This window comes from Dermacentor silvarum, chromosome 4 (assembly GCF_013339745.2).
Source record: "Dermacentor silvarum isolate Dsil-2018 chromosome 4, BIME_Dsil_1.4, whole genome shotgun sequence".
Classification (NCBI taxonomy): Eukaryota; Metazoa; Arthropoda; class Arachnida; order Ixodida; family Ixodidae; genus Dermacentor; species Dermacentor silvarum.
Genome location: NC_051157.2, coordinates 5,125,500 through 5,139,391, shown reverse-complemented (window position 1 = coordinate 5,139,391; position 13,892 = coordinate 5,125,500). Strand labels below are relative to the sequence as shown.

Genomic DNA, 13,892 nt, shown 5'->3' with positions numbered 1-13,892 from the left:
TTTATAACGAAGTTTTTCGGGAATTTGTCAATTTCGTTATATCCAGGTTTAACTGTAGCACGTTGCCACTGCTTCATCCGCCTGAAAGCTCCATGCAGTATCGATCGATTTGTCAGAAATCTGAGAAACGGAAGCAGTGCTTTCACATTCATGCGAACGAGCCTATGTACGCCTTTATACATTTAATCTGACCTTACTCCTACTGCATTCTAAATCTAGCCATCAAATTATTTGCAGCACGTTTTGGCAATTTATTGTACTACTATGCCTGTGATGTCCACCAGTCAAACATAATTAGTGAAACTGCAGCACTCTTAGCATTACAACACTTTCTAATGGGCTTTACAAAGAAATTTTGTGGGCACAATGTGAAGCCGGTTTTCCTTGGAGTAATTAACTGCAGTGCACAGCTTCAGTGAGTGCAGATGATCATTGCTTCATCGTGGTCACAGAGCCCACGCACCTACAGCCAATTTCGACCCCATTTTTGTAGCTTTTGAATGTTTACATGCATAACCATCACCAAAAATTGAAAAAAATTTTACAGTAAGGTCGGGGTGCGAGTTATATGCGAATTTTGAGTTGAGATGTGGCTCCATGGCAGCGAAAATTCAGCCTCGACGGAATTGCGCTGCCATGAAACCACACTTTGAGGCAGAATGTTCGCACCTTAAGGTGTGCAATTTAAGGCACAAAGTTCTCCACCATTTTGTTACCTTCTAGGAAACCCCAGCCCTGCGTGTTGAAGCTTCCTTCTCTGCTCTTTCATGGTCACCCATTCTCCCTTTTTGGGTCACTGTTTTGAGTTATGCCGTTGTTAGTAAACTCATTGTTCATGCGGTGCCCGCAAACCCAAACTTGGATCATAATGAATTGGGCTTGATGGCAATGCTTTACAGCACAGATTATTCGCGTTGCCGAAGAGGTGGGGAGCAGAGCACTATGGTACGACGCATGCATCCACAAATGGAGAATGTTTTGACAAAGATTTGAGCGTCGTCGTATGCAGTTATTTCCACGGTTTATATACGTAGATTTTTTTTTAATTCCCAAGGAGTTGTAATTGGGGGTGCGGGTTATACATGGAAAAATACACTAATAAAGCGCGCTTTAAAAAGTAATTTTCTAAGCACCTTTCTAAACTTCGAAGTCGCTAAAATGTCATTAATTGTTTTGTAATGTTGCTACAAAAGGTTACCAGTCGCTAAAAATAGCTAAAATGGCAACACTGGATATCACAAGTTGAAGCAAGACTTGAGTTCTGGTCCCTAGAATACTTGACTAGTCTGCGGTCTCTGCGTGCCTTTCCTGCAAAGCCATGTTCGCACCATTCATGCCTGCGCAGAGTGCTGTGAGCCGTCAGAGCGTAGGGTGCCGTGATGCCAAACAGGTTTACAGGGTGGGGAACCCTTTGACCTGCCCCACACCACCTCTTCTCATTGTGACGCCATACTGGGGCAAGCAATGGTGAAGCGCTGTTTGTGCGTGTGGCTTGTGGTGCACTGCAGTTGCGCTTTCTAGCTATTGCAAGTGACTGTGTGTTTAGTCACGCTATTGACCCTTTTCGCGGCGATCCCGTGGGCGCTGCCATGTTTGATCACGTGGTGACGCGTCTATTGCTTGCCTCAACTACCTCCGTTGCCTCCTTGTTTACAATGGAAGTGTATGACGCCGGCGCGGCTTAGAAAACCTCTGTTTTCGGAGATATCGTAGACGGTGACTAGGTGGACGACACGAAGCTTTGATCACAGCTTCAGAGAACATGCAAAAGCGCTTTCGGATCTGATTAAGCTATGTCCAAACGGCGAAAGCAGCGTATATGGTGCTTGTTCTACAAGCGGGGCTAAATATGTATTCCAAGCTATCCAAGCTTTCCGATTATGAATTCAGTCAGGATTAATGTGTTTTGCTCTTTGTTCTTTATTTGGCAAATATTTTGAAGTCAGTGGCTTGTCAGTTTACGACTCAGTGTGTTCCTCGGTGGGGCCACTATCTGGCTATTTTCTGCCTAATCGCTCGCGGCTGGGCTCAGGTCTGATTGATTTCTGCTTGCTGCGCACAAGGTTTGAAACTTAGCTGTGTTGTACATTGTAATACCTTGTAGCAAATATATATTACAGCTAGTAACTCGCTTACTCTTGTGGACCATCACGATCGAATCATTCAGCTTCGACCATTCGTGCGCCATCGGTGTAGTCCGTCATTTATTGTGCGTATACAGTGCGCATATATTCAAGTGTGCGCCCATTCAATTATTCTTGATACGTAGGCGATAGAGTGGGCGTATGTTTTCCTGCCATTTGGGACAGATGTGTATAGATAACGTGCGCGAAACTTACTATGACAGGAAGCGGCGCTACTCCCTTTGTCATTGTTTAACGAGTGGTTCTCACTGTTGACGACGTTCTGGGGATGAAGCCCTTTCTTTGAAGGTTAGCGATACAAGGCTGGCGGATGAGCAAATTTCTGTATCCTCGAGGAAAGCCGTACATCACGAAGTGCCGGTAACACGTTCGGACAGTTTCAGCAGCGGTCCGCGAACTTGGCGACACAGATTCATTCTATTTCTTAACATTCCAGTCACTATTTTTGCAGCCAACTACTGCACACGTCTTCAATCCACATGATTCAATCTAGCATGATTGGAGCATGGTGTGTTAGCGAGAACTGAGTTGCATTTCCCACCAGCTGATCGCACAGAGGCAAGGTAGAAGCGGTAATGGTTTCGTATTCGTGCGCGGTCGCTGAGGAGAGATATGGCGCGCCGCCGTGAGTGCCATCTCGTTTCTCTAAAACGAACTGCTCCGCGAAAAGGGTCAATACAGCACACACAACTTTAACCTGTCTATCCACTACCTACCTATCCTCTTACGTCATGATGCCATCGTAGTCATGATGCCATCGTTTCTTCTGCTGTATATATACGAGTATCAGGATATGCATGACATGCATGCATTATTTGCAGCAAGTTTTCACAATTTATTGTACTGCTATGCTTGTGACGTCCATCAGTTGAACATACTTAGTGAAACTGCAGCACTCTTAGCATTACAACACTTCCTAATGGGCTTTATAAAGAACTTTTGCAGGCACAATGTGAAGCCGGCTTTCCTTGGATGCCATCTCAAACGACATATGAGACTAGAAGGCTGTTACGACGACGCTTGGGGGTGCATGCCTCACCGGACAGTCGTCGGACGATGTCAACAATTTATGCGTCTTGTAGCTGTGCTGCGAGTAAATCGAGCACTGCTAGGGCTGTTGAGGGTCGCTTAGGGTCGCTGGGTTACGAGAGAGGTAGTCGGCATCTTGGTGTCGAGTGCGGCTGCAATTTATTATGACAAAGTTATAATCTTGCAACTTGAGAGCCCACCTGGCGCACTTAGCGTTGCGTTTTTTTTTTTGTTTGCAGCCAGCAAAGGGCGGCGTTGTTGGTAACCACAGTGAACCTTTTAAAGGTACGCGCAAAACGTTTCAACCGCGCAAACTACTGCCAAGCACTCAAGTTCGAAGGCATGGTACCACCTCTCCGGTTCACTGAGTCGGCGGCTCGCATAAGCTACCGGCCTCTCCTATCCGTCCGAGCTGAGTTGTAGAAGGACAGCACCGAGACTGAGGCTGCCAGTGTCGGTATGAAGCAGAGCCTGTGCATTCTCGTCGTAATGTGTTAGCGTCGGTGGTGTCTGAAGGGCAGTCTTGATGTCACGGAAGGCAGCGTCTTGGTCAGGACCCCATTTCCAGCGGGCGTCTTTCTTTAGCAGCAGGTTGAGAGGTGCTGTGCGAGAAGCAAAGTCAGGCATAGAGAGGCGGAAATAGGAAGCAAATCTCAGAAAACGTTTAAGCTACTTTGCCATGGTGGAAGGTGGAACACAGACAATGGCTTGAAGCTTTACGGTATCAGGACTGATGCCTTTAGCACTGACCACGTGACCTAAGTAGGTGACTTCGAAGAAACCGAAGAAACACATTGAAGGCTTAATGCAGAGGTGAGAGTCTTGGAGTACCCGCAAGACTATTTCCAAGCGTGAGGTATTCAGGAAAAGTAGGAGCATAGACAATGTCGTCCAAGTAGACCAAAGCCATTGTCCATTTCAGATGGCCAAGTATGCGGTCCATTAGTCGCTGAAATGTAGCCGGAGCGTTGGAGAGAACAAATGGCAGGCGGTTAAACTGGTACAGTCCGTCAGGCATTATAAAGACAGTTTTTTCTGTCATTTGGCTCTAGTTCTAATAAGATCCAGCGTGGTGAAAACATGGGCCCCATGCAGGCGGTCAAGGGCGTCATCGAGACGAGGCAGTGGATATACGTCAGGTTTTGTCACACTGTTCAAGCGTTGGTAGTCAATACAGAAGCGGGTCGTGTTGTCCTTCTTCTCACGAGGATGACGGGGGACGACCACGGACCAAATGAGCGGGATATAACACCCCGCTTAAGCATGTCATCCACTTGACTGGCAATTTCTGCGCGTTCAGATGCAGGTACTCAATGCAGCTGGTGCTGCACAGGAACTTGAGAGCCGGTATCGATCCTGTGCCGAAGAACAGAAGTGCGACGGATTTCATTCGACGATATGGCCACACAATCACGGTATTTTCGTAGCAGCGCTTGAATCTCGGACTTCTGTGACAGAGTTGAGTCAGCACCGAAGTTGAATTTGTTCCAGTCTAAGAAGGAAGCAATTGGCACTGAAAGGGCTGCACGCTGCACTAGCGCTATGACAGACGGTTCTTCTAGGCACACATTCCGAGAACAGTGTCTGGAGGCAGGCGCAGGTTGCTGTTGGAAAGGTTGAAGATAAGTACAGCAAAGGTGCTGCCTGAAGAGCAAAGCAGGGCATGTGGTTGTAGTAAGAAACTAGTATATGGCAACCTGGAAGAAGCCAACGGAAGCCACGAAGAAGAAGTGAATGCGCGAGCTCGTGACAAACGTGCATGGGAGCTCGGGCCCTTCGGAACGAAAACGGCTGAGCTAGCGCTGCCAGGCTAGCCTGGGCGTGTACGGGTTCGACCTGAGGCACAACACGGACCAAGCCGGTGCTACCAGACCAGCCGGGACGAGACTGGCGTGTCCTACGCTGAACCTGTGTTCCGGCCAGAGCTGAGATGCAGACCAGGCTGAACGGGTCGGTGCTGTTCCTGCGGTGAATGAGCGTTCGAGCCCAGCGGTACCAGATGGCCTTGGTCGAGAGTGCAAAGTTCGGGCGAGCCATGTGAAAGGGTCCGGCACAACCGCCTGCAGGGGTCGTGGCCACGGTGCCGCGTTGCTGACCGCGTGGGCCTGCCGTGCTGTCACGCGAGCAGTTCATCATCTGCACGTTTGCTAGCCACCTGTACGATTCCGTCGCACAAATAGCGCTTCAAGTCTACAAGCACCGACGCCTCCGCCATCAAGTACTGTGAGTGACCTTACGAAGATACTCAGACTCATCATATCGTCAGTGAGACGCGCTGTGACAATTCGCGTGAGTCGTGGACTGCGTGGACAGTATAGAAATAGTACAGTATCTTGTAGCACTTCGCAAGTGTAATTGTTGCCGTCTGTCGTCGATAAATGTTTGTCCTGTCTATGGCTTCGCTTCCAGTATCTGAGTCCCTGGGCCCACGAACAACCACAGTGGCATTGTAAATTCTCCTCCAGCTTGGGAACAAACCGTGCTTTCCACGAGAATTTCTACGTTGGACATTGATGCTACGCCGCAGCACACAGACGCCCAGGCATCGTAATTGTGGTTGTCTAGTCACAGGTTGCAAAAATGGTGAGAATTCTGGAGCTTGAGGTCATGCTGCCCCATTTCGTTTAGCGCAAAAGGCCGGCAAGCTTGAAGAGCACAGCCTCGTTGTTAAAATGCTTAATTGCGAAGAAAATTTTGTCGCTAAGGTTTTGAATGTGTGGCACTTGTTAGCCAGCACAGCCTGCACCATGCTGAAAGCCCTGGAAATAAACTGATGCATGTACAACAGCCACAGTGAGCTTTATTGGAGGCTTGGGGGACGGCAGGAGATGGTGTCGAAGTGGAAGAGGAGAGCTCAATGGAGCAATCAGCCTCGTTAAACTCCAGACGTACCCCAAACGTGGTGCACCAATCACATCCTAAAATCACTGGCACACACAGGTTTCGGACGACAAGGAACCGCTGTTTAGCTGTTTTCCCGAGTGCGCACACAGTTAGCCAGATTTCACCGTGGCTTTGTAGAGCAGTCCCATCAGTCAGGATGAGGTGGGGTAGGTCGACTAGAACAGGCTTCAGCGAAACTCTCCCAGGCAAAATACTCAACTCGAGGAAGCTGAAGGCCGCTCCTGTGTCCACAAGTGCTTCAACCTCCTGGCGGATCCCCAAGGTTCACCGGCATCTCTGTGAAGGGGCCTAGTGAAAGGAGAGGGGCTTCAGACATTACGCGGGGTCCTGCCCTCGGTGGCCCCCATTGTAGTTTCCAGAAGGAAATTCCGGAGTGGTAGCCGAGTTTGTCGAAGGCTTGAAGATTTGTAGGCAGAAGCAAAACGTCCGGCGTCGTTGCATCGGTCGCACTGGAGAACTGGCGAAACCTGACGGAGCCGTCCAGGAGGAGCAGCATGTCGGGCCATTGACAGCGGTTCCATAAAGGCTTGTCTGTATGCGCGGTCAGCAGATTGCGAGCGCTCTACTGTCTCCACCTTAAGGGTAATGGCAAGATCTGAAGACACATCTGTCGGGCGAGCAAGTCAGACAAACCGCTGGTGTCAACAAAGGCGTTAACAGCAATAACGTCCATGGTAGTGGTAGGGCAGCCTAACAGCCTTTCTTGAAAGGCTGTCGATATAAGCGGCGAGCCCTTGAAGGTCACGTTGACCTTGTCGGACATGTTTCAGCTGTGTGAGGTAGAGCTGATGAAGGTGGTGGTCGTCAAATCTGGTTTTGAGCATTGGGACCAAAGTTTCATAGTTTGAACAGGTGACTGGTAGGATTCAGCTGCGGCGCCACAGAGTTGTGCCACAAGTACCTGAGCCTTGTCTCTAACTGTCCAGGCATTAAGAGCAGCAACGGATTCGAATTGCACACGAAATGCTGCCCACGATGAGGTGCCATCAAAGGTAGGTGGATTAAGTTGCGGTCCAAGAAAGTGAGGCTGAGTTGAAGTGTAAATGCCTTGGTCGGCTGAGGGCGACACCTGAGGCTGACGGCCCAGCTGTGTCTCAATGACAGAGATGCACACAGCGAGGTCTGTGATGACGTCAACACCAGCCGACGCACGTTGAGCGAACACGGTCTCGAGGGAGAGCAAGGCGGGTTGCAAAACGAGTGTCAAATTCTTGCATAAGCACTCTTCGATCAGCGGCGGTGGCTCACCGGTGCTTGATTGACGAGGTGGAGTGGGCACACGCTGGACAGAAGGCTGCGGTTGAGGTAGGTCAGGAGGCACGTGTGGCGTGTTTACCGATGCCGGAGCTGCGGCGGGTTCTGCTATGGTTTCCATTGCTCCAGGACTGTCGGTGATGCAGCACCCTCTACAGCCTTTGGCTGTAGGCCGTCTGCCAATGCTGTTGTCGCGGTAGCTTTGCTTCGGGTGAACATGGCTCCCCGCTGCCACCAAAATGTAAATCCGGCACGACATTCTCGGTTGCTTCAAAAAATAACTTTCAACATGAACTCGGGCATCTACCTCAAGAAAATGTGCGGTGTTGGCGTGTTATCCGTACTCAAAGGGCTTTCAGGCTGTTCACCGAGCGCAGTGTTGGTGTTGGGGGGGAAGGGAAAAGGCACCTTCTTTCATTGAAGGTTTCTTTCACAATTTTCCACAATATTAGAGGTATCTGTGAATTATATGTCTTGCACAGTCTCTTCATCCACGTTTTCAATGCAAGCAGAACTGACGAACTCGACTCCAGCAACATCCTCCTTCACATTGTCACTCGAGTTGATGTCCGAGACATTTGTTGATGAATTTCTCAAGTTTCTTTTCATAAAACCTGGACAAAGGCAGCACTACAAATGCTTCAGAAATATTCAATCAGTTCACCGCCTCGAACTGTGCTCTGTGCTGCATGCAACTTCACATATAGCATTCCGAATGTGTACACGTTTGAGACCATACATAAATTCCGGCAGAGAGGACAACCGGCGCATGTGGGTGTTGTAATTCAAGCGCGCTCCCGGCCTGGTGCTCGCCCATTATGGGGACCTCAACGGTTGGAAAGGGGCGTTTGTCTCTAACCCGAAGGTGTCCCGACCTCAATAGGTGCATTTGGGGCGCCACATGGGAAATGGCCGCCATGGGAGCGAACCAAACATGGATGGATGGATGCAAAACTTTAATCCTCTCTTTTTTTTTTGTGCTCACGAGGGTTTCGATGAAAATATAGGGCGCAGGCTCCTTTCCCTAGTGTATCACCCCTGAAGAAAGCCGAACGCCAGGCCGGGGTACACTTGTGCCCATTTGTACCAGTGGGTGCTCGGTGGCGGTGAGTCCCTTGCAGAACCTACTGTCCTTTGATGATCACATTAATAATTTTCACATAAGCTTCGTTTCCCATACAATATTCTTGATCTCTGCACACCATCCATGGTTGACCTCACAAAAATCTGTCACTTGCATGTCTAGCACAGTGCAAATGCTCAATGACCACGTTACCAGAAGCATACAATGGCAGTTTCAAAGAACAACCTGGCACAACTTACCATAGTGACAAAGTCCAGTCCCACTCTGAGTGACTTTACAGCTTTGGCTGAGTCCCCAGACTTTTCATAGCAGGCACAGCGACACATCCAGTAGGCTGGGTAATCCATCACACTGGGCACGTGCTCTTCGAGCTGGTTGAGCCATGTCTCCACATCCTCTGGCGGATTTGGCTGAAGAATCAAGGAGATGCACAATCAGTGCCATGGTACAAAAGAGGTCCTTCAAACTGCAATGCACTAGCTGCTACCATCTTGGACAAATGTGCCAGTGAGAGGAGCAATCCAGCAATAGGAGAAAACTCTTCTAGCCTGCCTGCTGTCGCAATTTCATGGCATATCGAATAAATCCAAATGGGATGCTTAAGCGAGAGAAATACTCATTTTGACATCATGTTTGGTCAACAAGAGAGTGAGAAAAAAAAAATATGCTTCACAGCGTCACCATATGACTAGGAAAACAATGAATTGCGTGTGTTGCTTCCAATAGAAGTGAAGACTACAAAAGACTCATGCTGCTGCATCCATTCAGGTGCATAAAATGATGTTGCCATCTCTGCAATATTTACTGACTGCAATAGAAGCCAGTCAGGTAACTGCCAAGACTGAGTTTGTACAGTGCGAAAATGTGTGAATGCCCGTTCCCGTTTTCTTTAAACAAGTCTACAAATCCCATCCGAGTTAGCAAACGGTGTGAGAGTAATCTTGAACGTTCTTACCTCGCACACAAGTATTTCTAACTACAATTCTAATATTTTACTTTGGCCAATAAAGTTCAAGCTATTAGAGGTTAAGACAGCACGAAAGAAGAGAGACACTTCTGTTAAAAAAATGGGGGAGGAGGTGGTAGCATTAATAAATTTGGATTGGTTTGGATTGCTCAGCTAATAAAGAAGCTTTTTATCAAGTTTGGCTGCTATCCGCACTGTATAAAAGAATGAAATGGTACTTTTTTCCACGTGATGGTGGTGTGCACTTGCCACTGAGAGCACTTGTGAATGCTGTTGTCAAATCATGGCCGTGACGGATGAGAAACTGGACACAGAATCAATGCTCTTGTGAAAGATAGTCCTTTGTGCTTTCTTGCCATAAGAGACCAAACAAGGCTGCAGCATAATGTGCAGAAAAATTGCCAAAGTAATAGTTTTAGCTGTGGTGAGCTGGCATTGAGTCATAAACTGAAACAAACTCAGCTTGTTGAAAAGACAACAAGAAGGACATATTTTCAATAACAGCGAGTCTGGATTCACTGGCCAACAGATACTGAAACTCGGATTGGTAAATTACAATCACATTACAATCAGTGAACACTAGGATTTATAATCGGCACTAAGTCCTGGTTGGAATTCCTCAAGGTGCTGTTAAGCTGTGAACAGTGCACGAGTGGAATCAGTTGGATGCTAGCGTTGTCAATGTTCCCGCAAATATGGTCTTCTCTTCCTTGCAAGATGTATGCTTTAGTTGAATGTTCAAGTGACAGCTGTGCCTGTCTGCTTTTTTTATTTTGATTGTGGCTTTTGTTTTTGACCCCACTACAATAATACCCAACTAGGCAATGTAGGTTTCAAAATAAATGAATGAGTGAATAAATATATAAAATAAATAAATAAACAAACATGCGCTGAATTTCCTGAAGGACACTGGTCACAACGAGACACGTTTAGCCGAGTGTTGTGTTTCATTGAGTGGTGTGTATCTGTGATGTGCATATCATTTCACTATCTGGAATAGCATGCCAGGCAAACCTCTCCAGGATTTATTAAAGAGCCTTTCTGAATTTCCGCTGACTCAATGGCACAGCGAAAATTTCTTATATGACCTAAATTTGAAATCCAACTTCACTAGAGCCGAAATTCGGGTTAGTTGGTTATTCATGATCGTCAAATACCAGCACGCGAAAAACAAGCGACGAACGTAGAAGAGACATACACATTTCACAAATCCACATTTCATAGAGACATACACAATCTAAAATTCTTACTGCACATTTAAAGATGTCGTAATGCACGATCAGTGGCTGTCACTGTTTCAAGAGCACTGGAGATACATAACATGCAGTCCTCAACAAAAACGGTTGCAGTTTCGCCTGAAAGGTGAAGCATTGATTGCAATAGAAAATTAGTGGACAGCTGTACGAAGTAAGGATAGTAGTTTTATTGGCTGCATAAACTTGTAAACATAGGCATACTAACTAAATGAACAAGCATGGTGTCACGCGTGCACAAGCAAACATGAACACATCTCACTCGATGACCGCGGCAACTCGCTGTCAAAACGCTGGAGTGAGGAAGCGTGGCGGCAACAGCGAGCGAATAGACCTTCATGCTGCGTCTCGGATCAACGTGAATTAAGCCACGAAAACACGGCACGTGGCGGACTGTGTCTCACGACGCAGATGGCTTTCAAGACACAGCAGCTCAGGCAGGCACACGCGGCGGCCGGTGCCGCCCGGAGTATATACTTTTCACATAAGTCACCTAAGTAGGTCTCTGTGAGACTAAATAGATCAGTGGCAAATGAGAAACTACAATTGGTTAGTTTTTACCAGTATGTGCACAATAGTGTACAAAGTGTCATAGCGGTCACACAACTCAACAATGTGTCTCATGCGTCTTTTGTCAGGCAGAGCGGCACATCCTTGGATTGGCCCCTGCAGCCTTCTAATTTACAGCAAGGCAGTTCTGAGCTGGCTCTGCATCTGGCAGGATTGCAAGCTTCTGACCGTGTTCTTCTTCCCGCCTTTGGAAGTCATGCTTACGTTCGCGCGTTTTGTTTGAAAGCTGTAATAACTTTGAAGATAAACTCAGGCATGTACCTTAAAAAGTGTGCGGCACTTAGGTGTTACCCACATTCAATGGGCTGTCCACCGAGCACAGAGTTTCTAGTGGTTGTGGTGGAGGGGGAAAGATAAGGCAGTTCCTTTCATTAAAAATATTTTGCATAATTTTCTACAGCACCAGAGATGCCTGTAAATTTTGCGGCTTGCGCATTCTGTTCATCCACATCTTCAATGCAAGGGGAACTGACCAACTCAATTATCTTCGTCGTCACTTGAGTGGACGTGCGAGACATTTCTCGATTCATTTTCTCCAGAAGCTTGTCGGCACAGTGCTTGTCCGCATCATCAAGTTTCTCCTTATAAAATGAGGAAGAAGGCAGCACTCAGGGGCTCCGGAAGTATATCTGATGTGTGGGGGCAATGTCTGGTGGCTCAAGTTACATTGTGTAGTTCAACTCTCTCTCTGTGTATATGTATTGTGACGTCACAGTAAGGGCAGACCTTTATTGAGCCCGAGAGATGACACGGCGAAGAAGGGCGGCGTCCACAACCGGTCTGAACAGCCTTCGGCACAGTCCACGCTGATGATGCGCCCACACGCGCGATGATGATAATGTACAGATGATGAAGAAGTGCCCAATAAATGCCCACACTAATTTCCTTCGAGCGAGAGCGGCCACCCTGGCCGCTGCCTAAAGGTACTGGGAACGCCACATGAAGGGCTTCATACGAGAAACGTGGACTACTTCAGTAGAGCGGCAACAGCGGTCAGTTGAGGAAACAACAGGGGTCACTCGATAATTAACTGGAGAAGTCATTTCCAGGACCATGTAGGGGCCAAAACTGACACTGAAACTTCTCACACAACCCAGGAGTGCGAACTGCTGTCCAGAGCAGCACTTCATCGCCAGGCTGGTAGAATACTACGCGATGATATGCGTCATAATGATCCTTGCGGTCCCGTTGTCTGGCTGCGGTGTTGACGCGGGCACGCTGGCGACAATGGACGAGGCGGGAAACATATTCTTCGCAGGAAGATTGAGATGGACTGACAGGGGCAGAGAAGAAAGAAACATCGAGAAAGGAACTGGGTGAACGGCCATAAACAAGGTAGAATGGCGAGTAACCGGTTGTGCGTTGAACGGCGGTGTTATACGCGAAGGTGACGAATGGCAAAATTGTATCCCAGTTTCTGTGATCTGGTTGAATATAGGCGGCTATCATGTCAGAGAGCGTACGATGAAACCGCTCAGTCAGGCCGTTGGTCTGAGGATGATAACTTGATGTAGTCTTGTGAGTGGTACTAGAGGCTTTGAGCACTCCGCCTACCAGTTGGGAAAGGAATGTCTTTCCGCGGTCGCTCAGAAGGACACGAGGGGCGCCATGGCGCAGGATTATGGATTGAAGAATGAAAGCAGCGACTTCAGAAGCCGATGTTGAACTTACACAAGCTGTTTTGGCATAGCGCGTCAGGTGGTCGACGGCTGTCACTATCCATCGACTACCGGCAGGAGTCATGAGAAGTGGCCCATAGAGATTGATGCCAACAACCTCAAATGGTTCCACAGGACATGAGACTGGTAGTAGTTGCCCGGCAGGAGCTGATGTTGGATGTTTTCGACGCTGACAAATGGCGTAGGAAGCAACATATATCGCCACACTGGTAGACATGCCAGGCCAGTAGAAGCGACTTATGCGGTCGTAAGTTTTCTGGATGCCAAGGTGGCCAGCAGTCAAATCGCCATGAAAGGCCTGAAGGACACGCGCACGAAGGCAACGAGGTAGCACAGGCAACCAGCGTCGTCCATCAGGATGGAGGATATGGCGGTACAGCACGGAGTTTTCCAGCTTAAATTGTGTCAGCTATCGACGAAGCCGGGCGTTAGCCGGGCGCGAAGCTCCATGAAGGTAGTCTATAATACGGCGACAGTACGAGTCAGTGAGTTGTTGAGACGAAAATGATTCATGGTCGTGCGAAGTGAGATGATCAAGAGCGGCGAAGGGCAAAACCGCCGTAGAAGAGATGTCAGTGAAGGCGTCACTGGAGGTGGTGGCGGAACCATTGATGAGTGCAGCTGTAGGAAGCGGGCAGCGAGAAAGAGCATCTGCGTCTTGGTGTTTCTTACCAGACTTGTAGATGATTTCAAAGTTACATTCTTGCAGACGAAGAATCCAGCGACCAAGACGCCCTGACAAGTTCTTGAGTGTGGAAAGCCAGCATAAGGCGTGATGATCCGTAATGATGGTAAAATGGCGACCATGGAGATAGGGGCGAAATTTCTGGACGGACCAAACGACAGCGAGGCACTCCTGCTCGGTGATCGTATAGTTCTTCTCGGCAGGTGTGAGCACGCGGCTGGCATACGCAACGACTCTCTCACGCGAAGAGTTGTCTCGCTGGAGGAGCACAGCACCGATGTCATGGCCGCTAGCATCCGTGTGCAAGAGTGTGGGTGCAGTCT

At 48.3% G+C, this 13,892-nt stretch overlaps 1 protein-coding gene across 2 annotated transcripts in view; it reads right to left on the bottom strand.

The window, feature by feature from the left end:
• The window catches only part of LOC119449350 (uncharacterized), a 59,308-nt gene that overhangs the window by 15,758 nt on the left and 29,658 nt on the right, over positions 1-13,892 (bottom strand). For both annotated transcript variants that reach the window (XM_049665178.1, XM_049665179.1), the window contains one exon: positions 8,655-8,825. In XM_049665178.1, the coding sequence (XP_049521135.1) occupies positions 8,655-8,825 (171 nt within the window). The remainder of the gene's footprint in view (positions 1-8,654; positions 8,826-13,892) is intronic.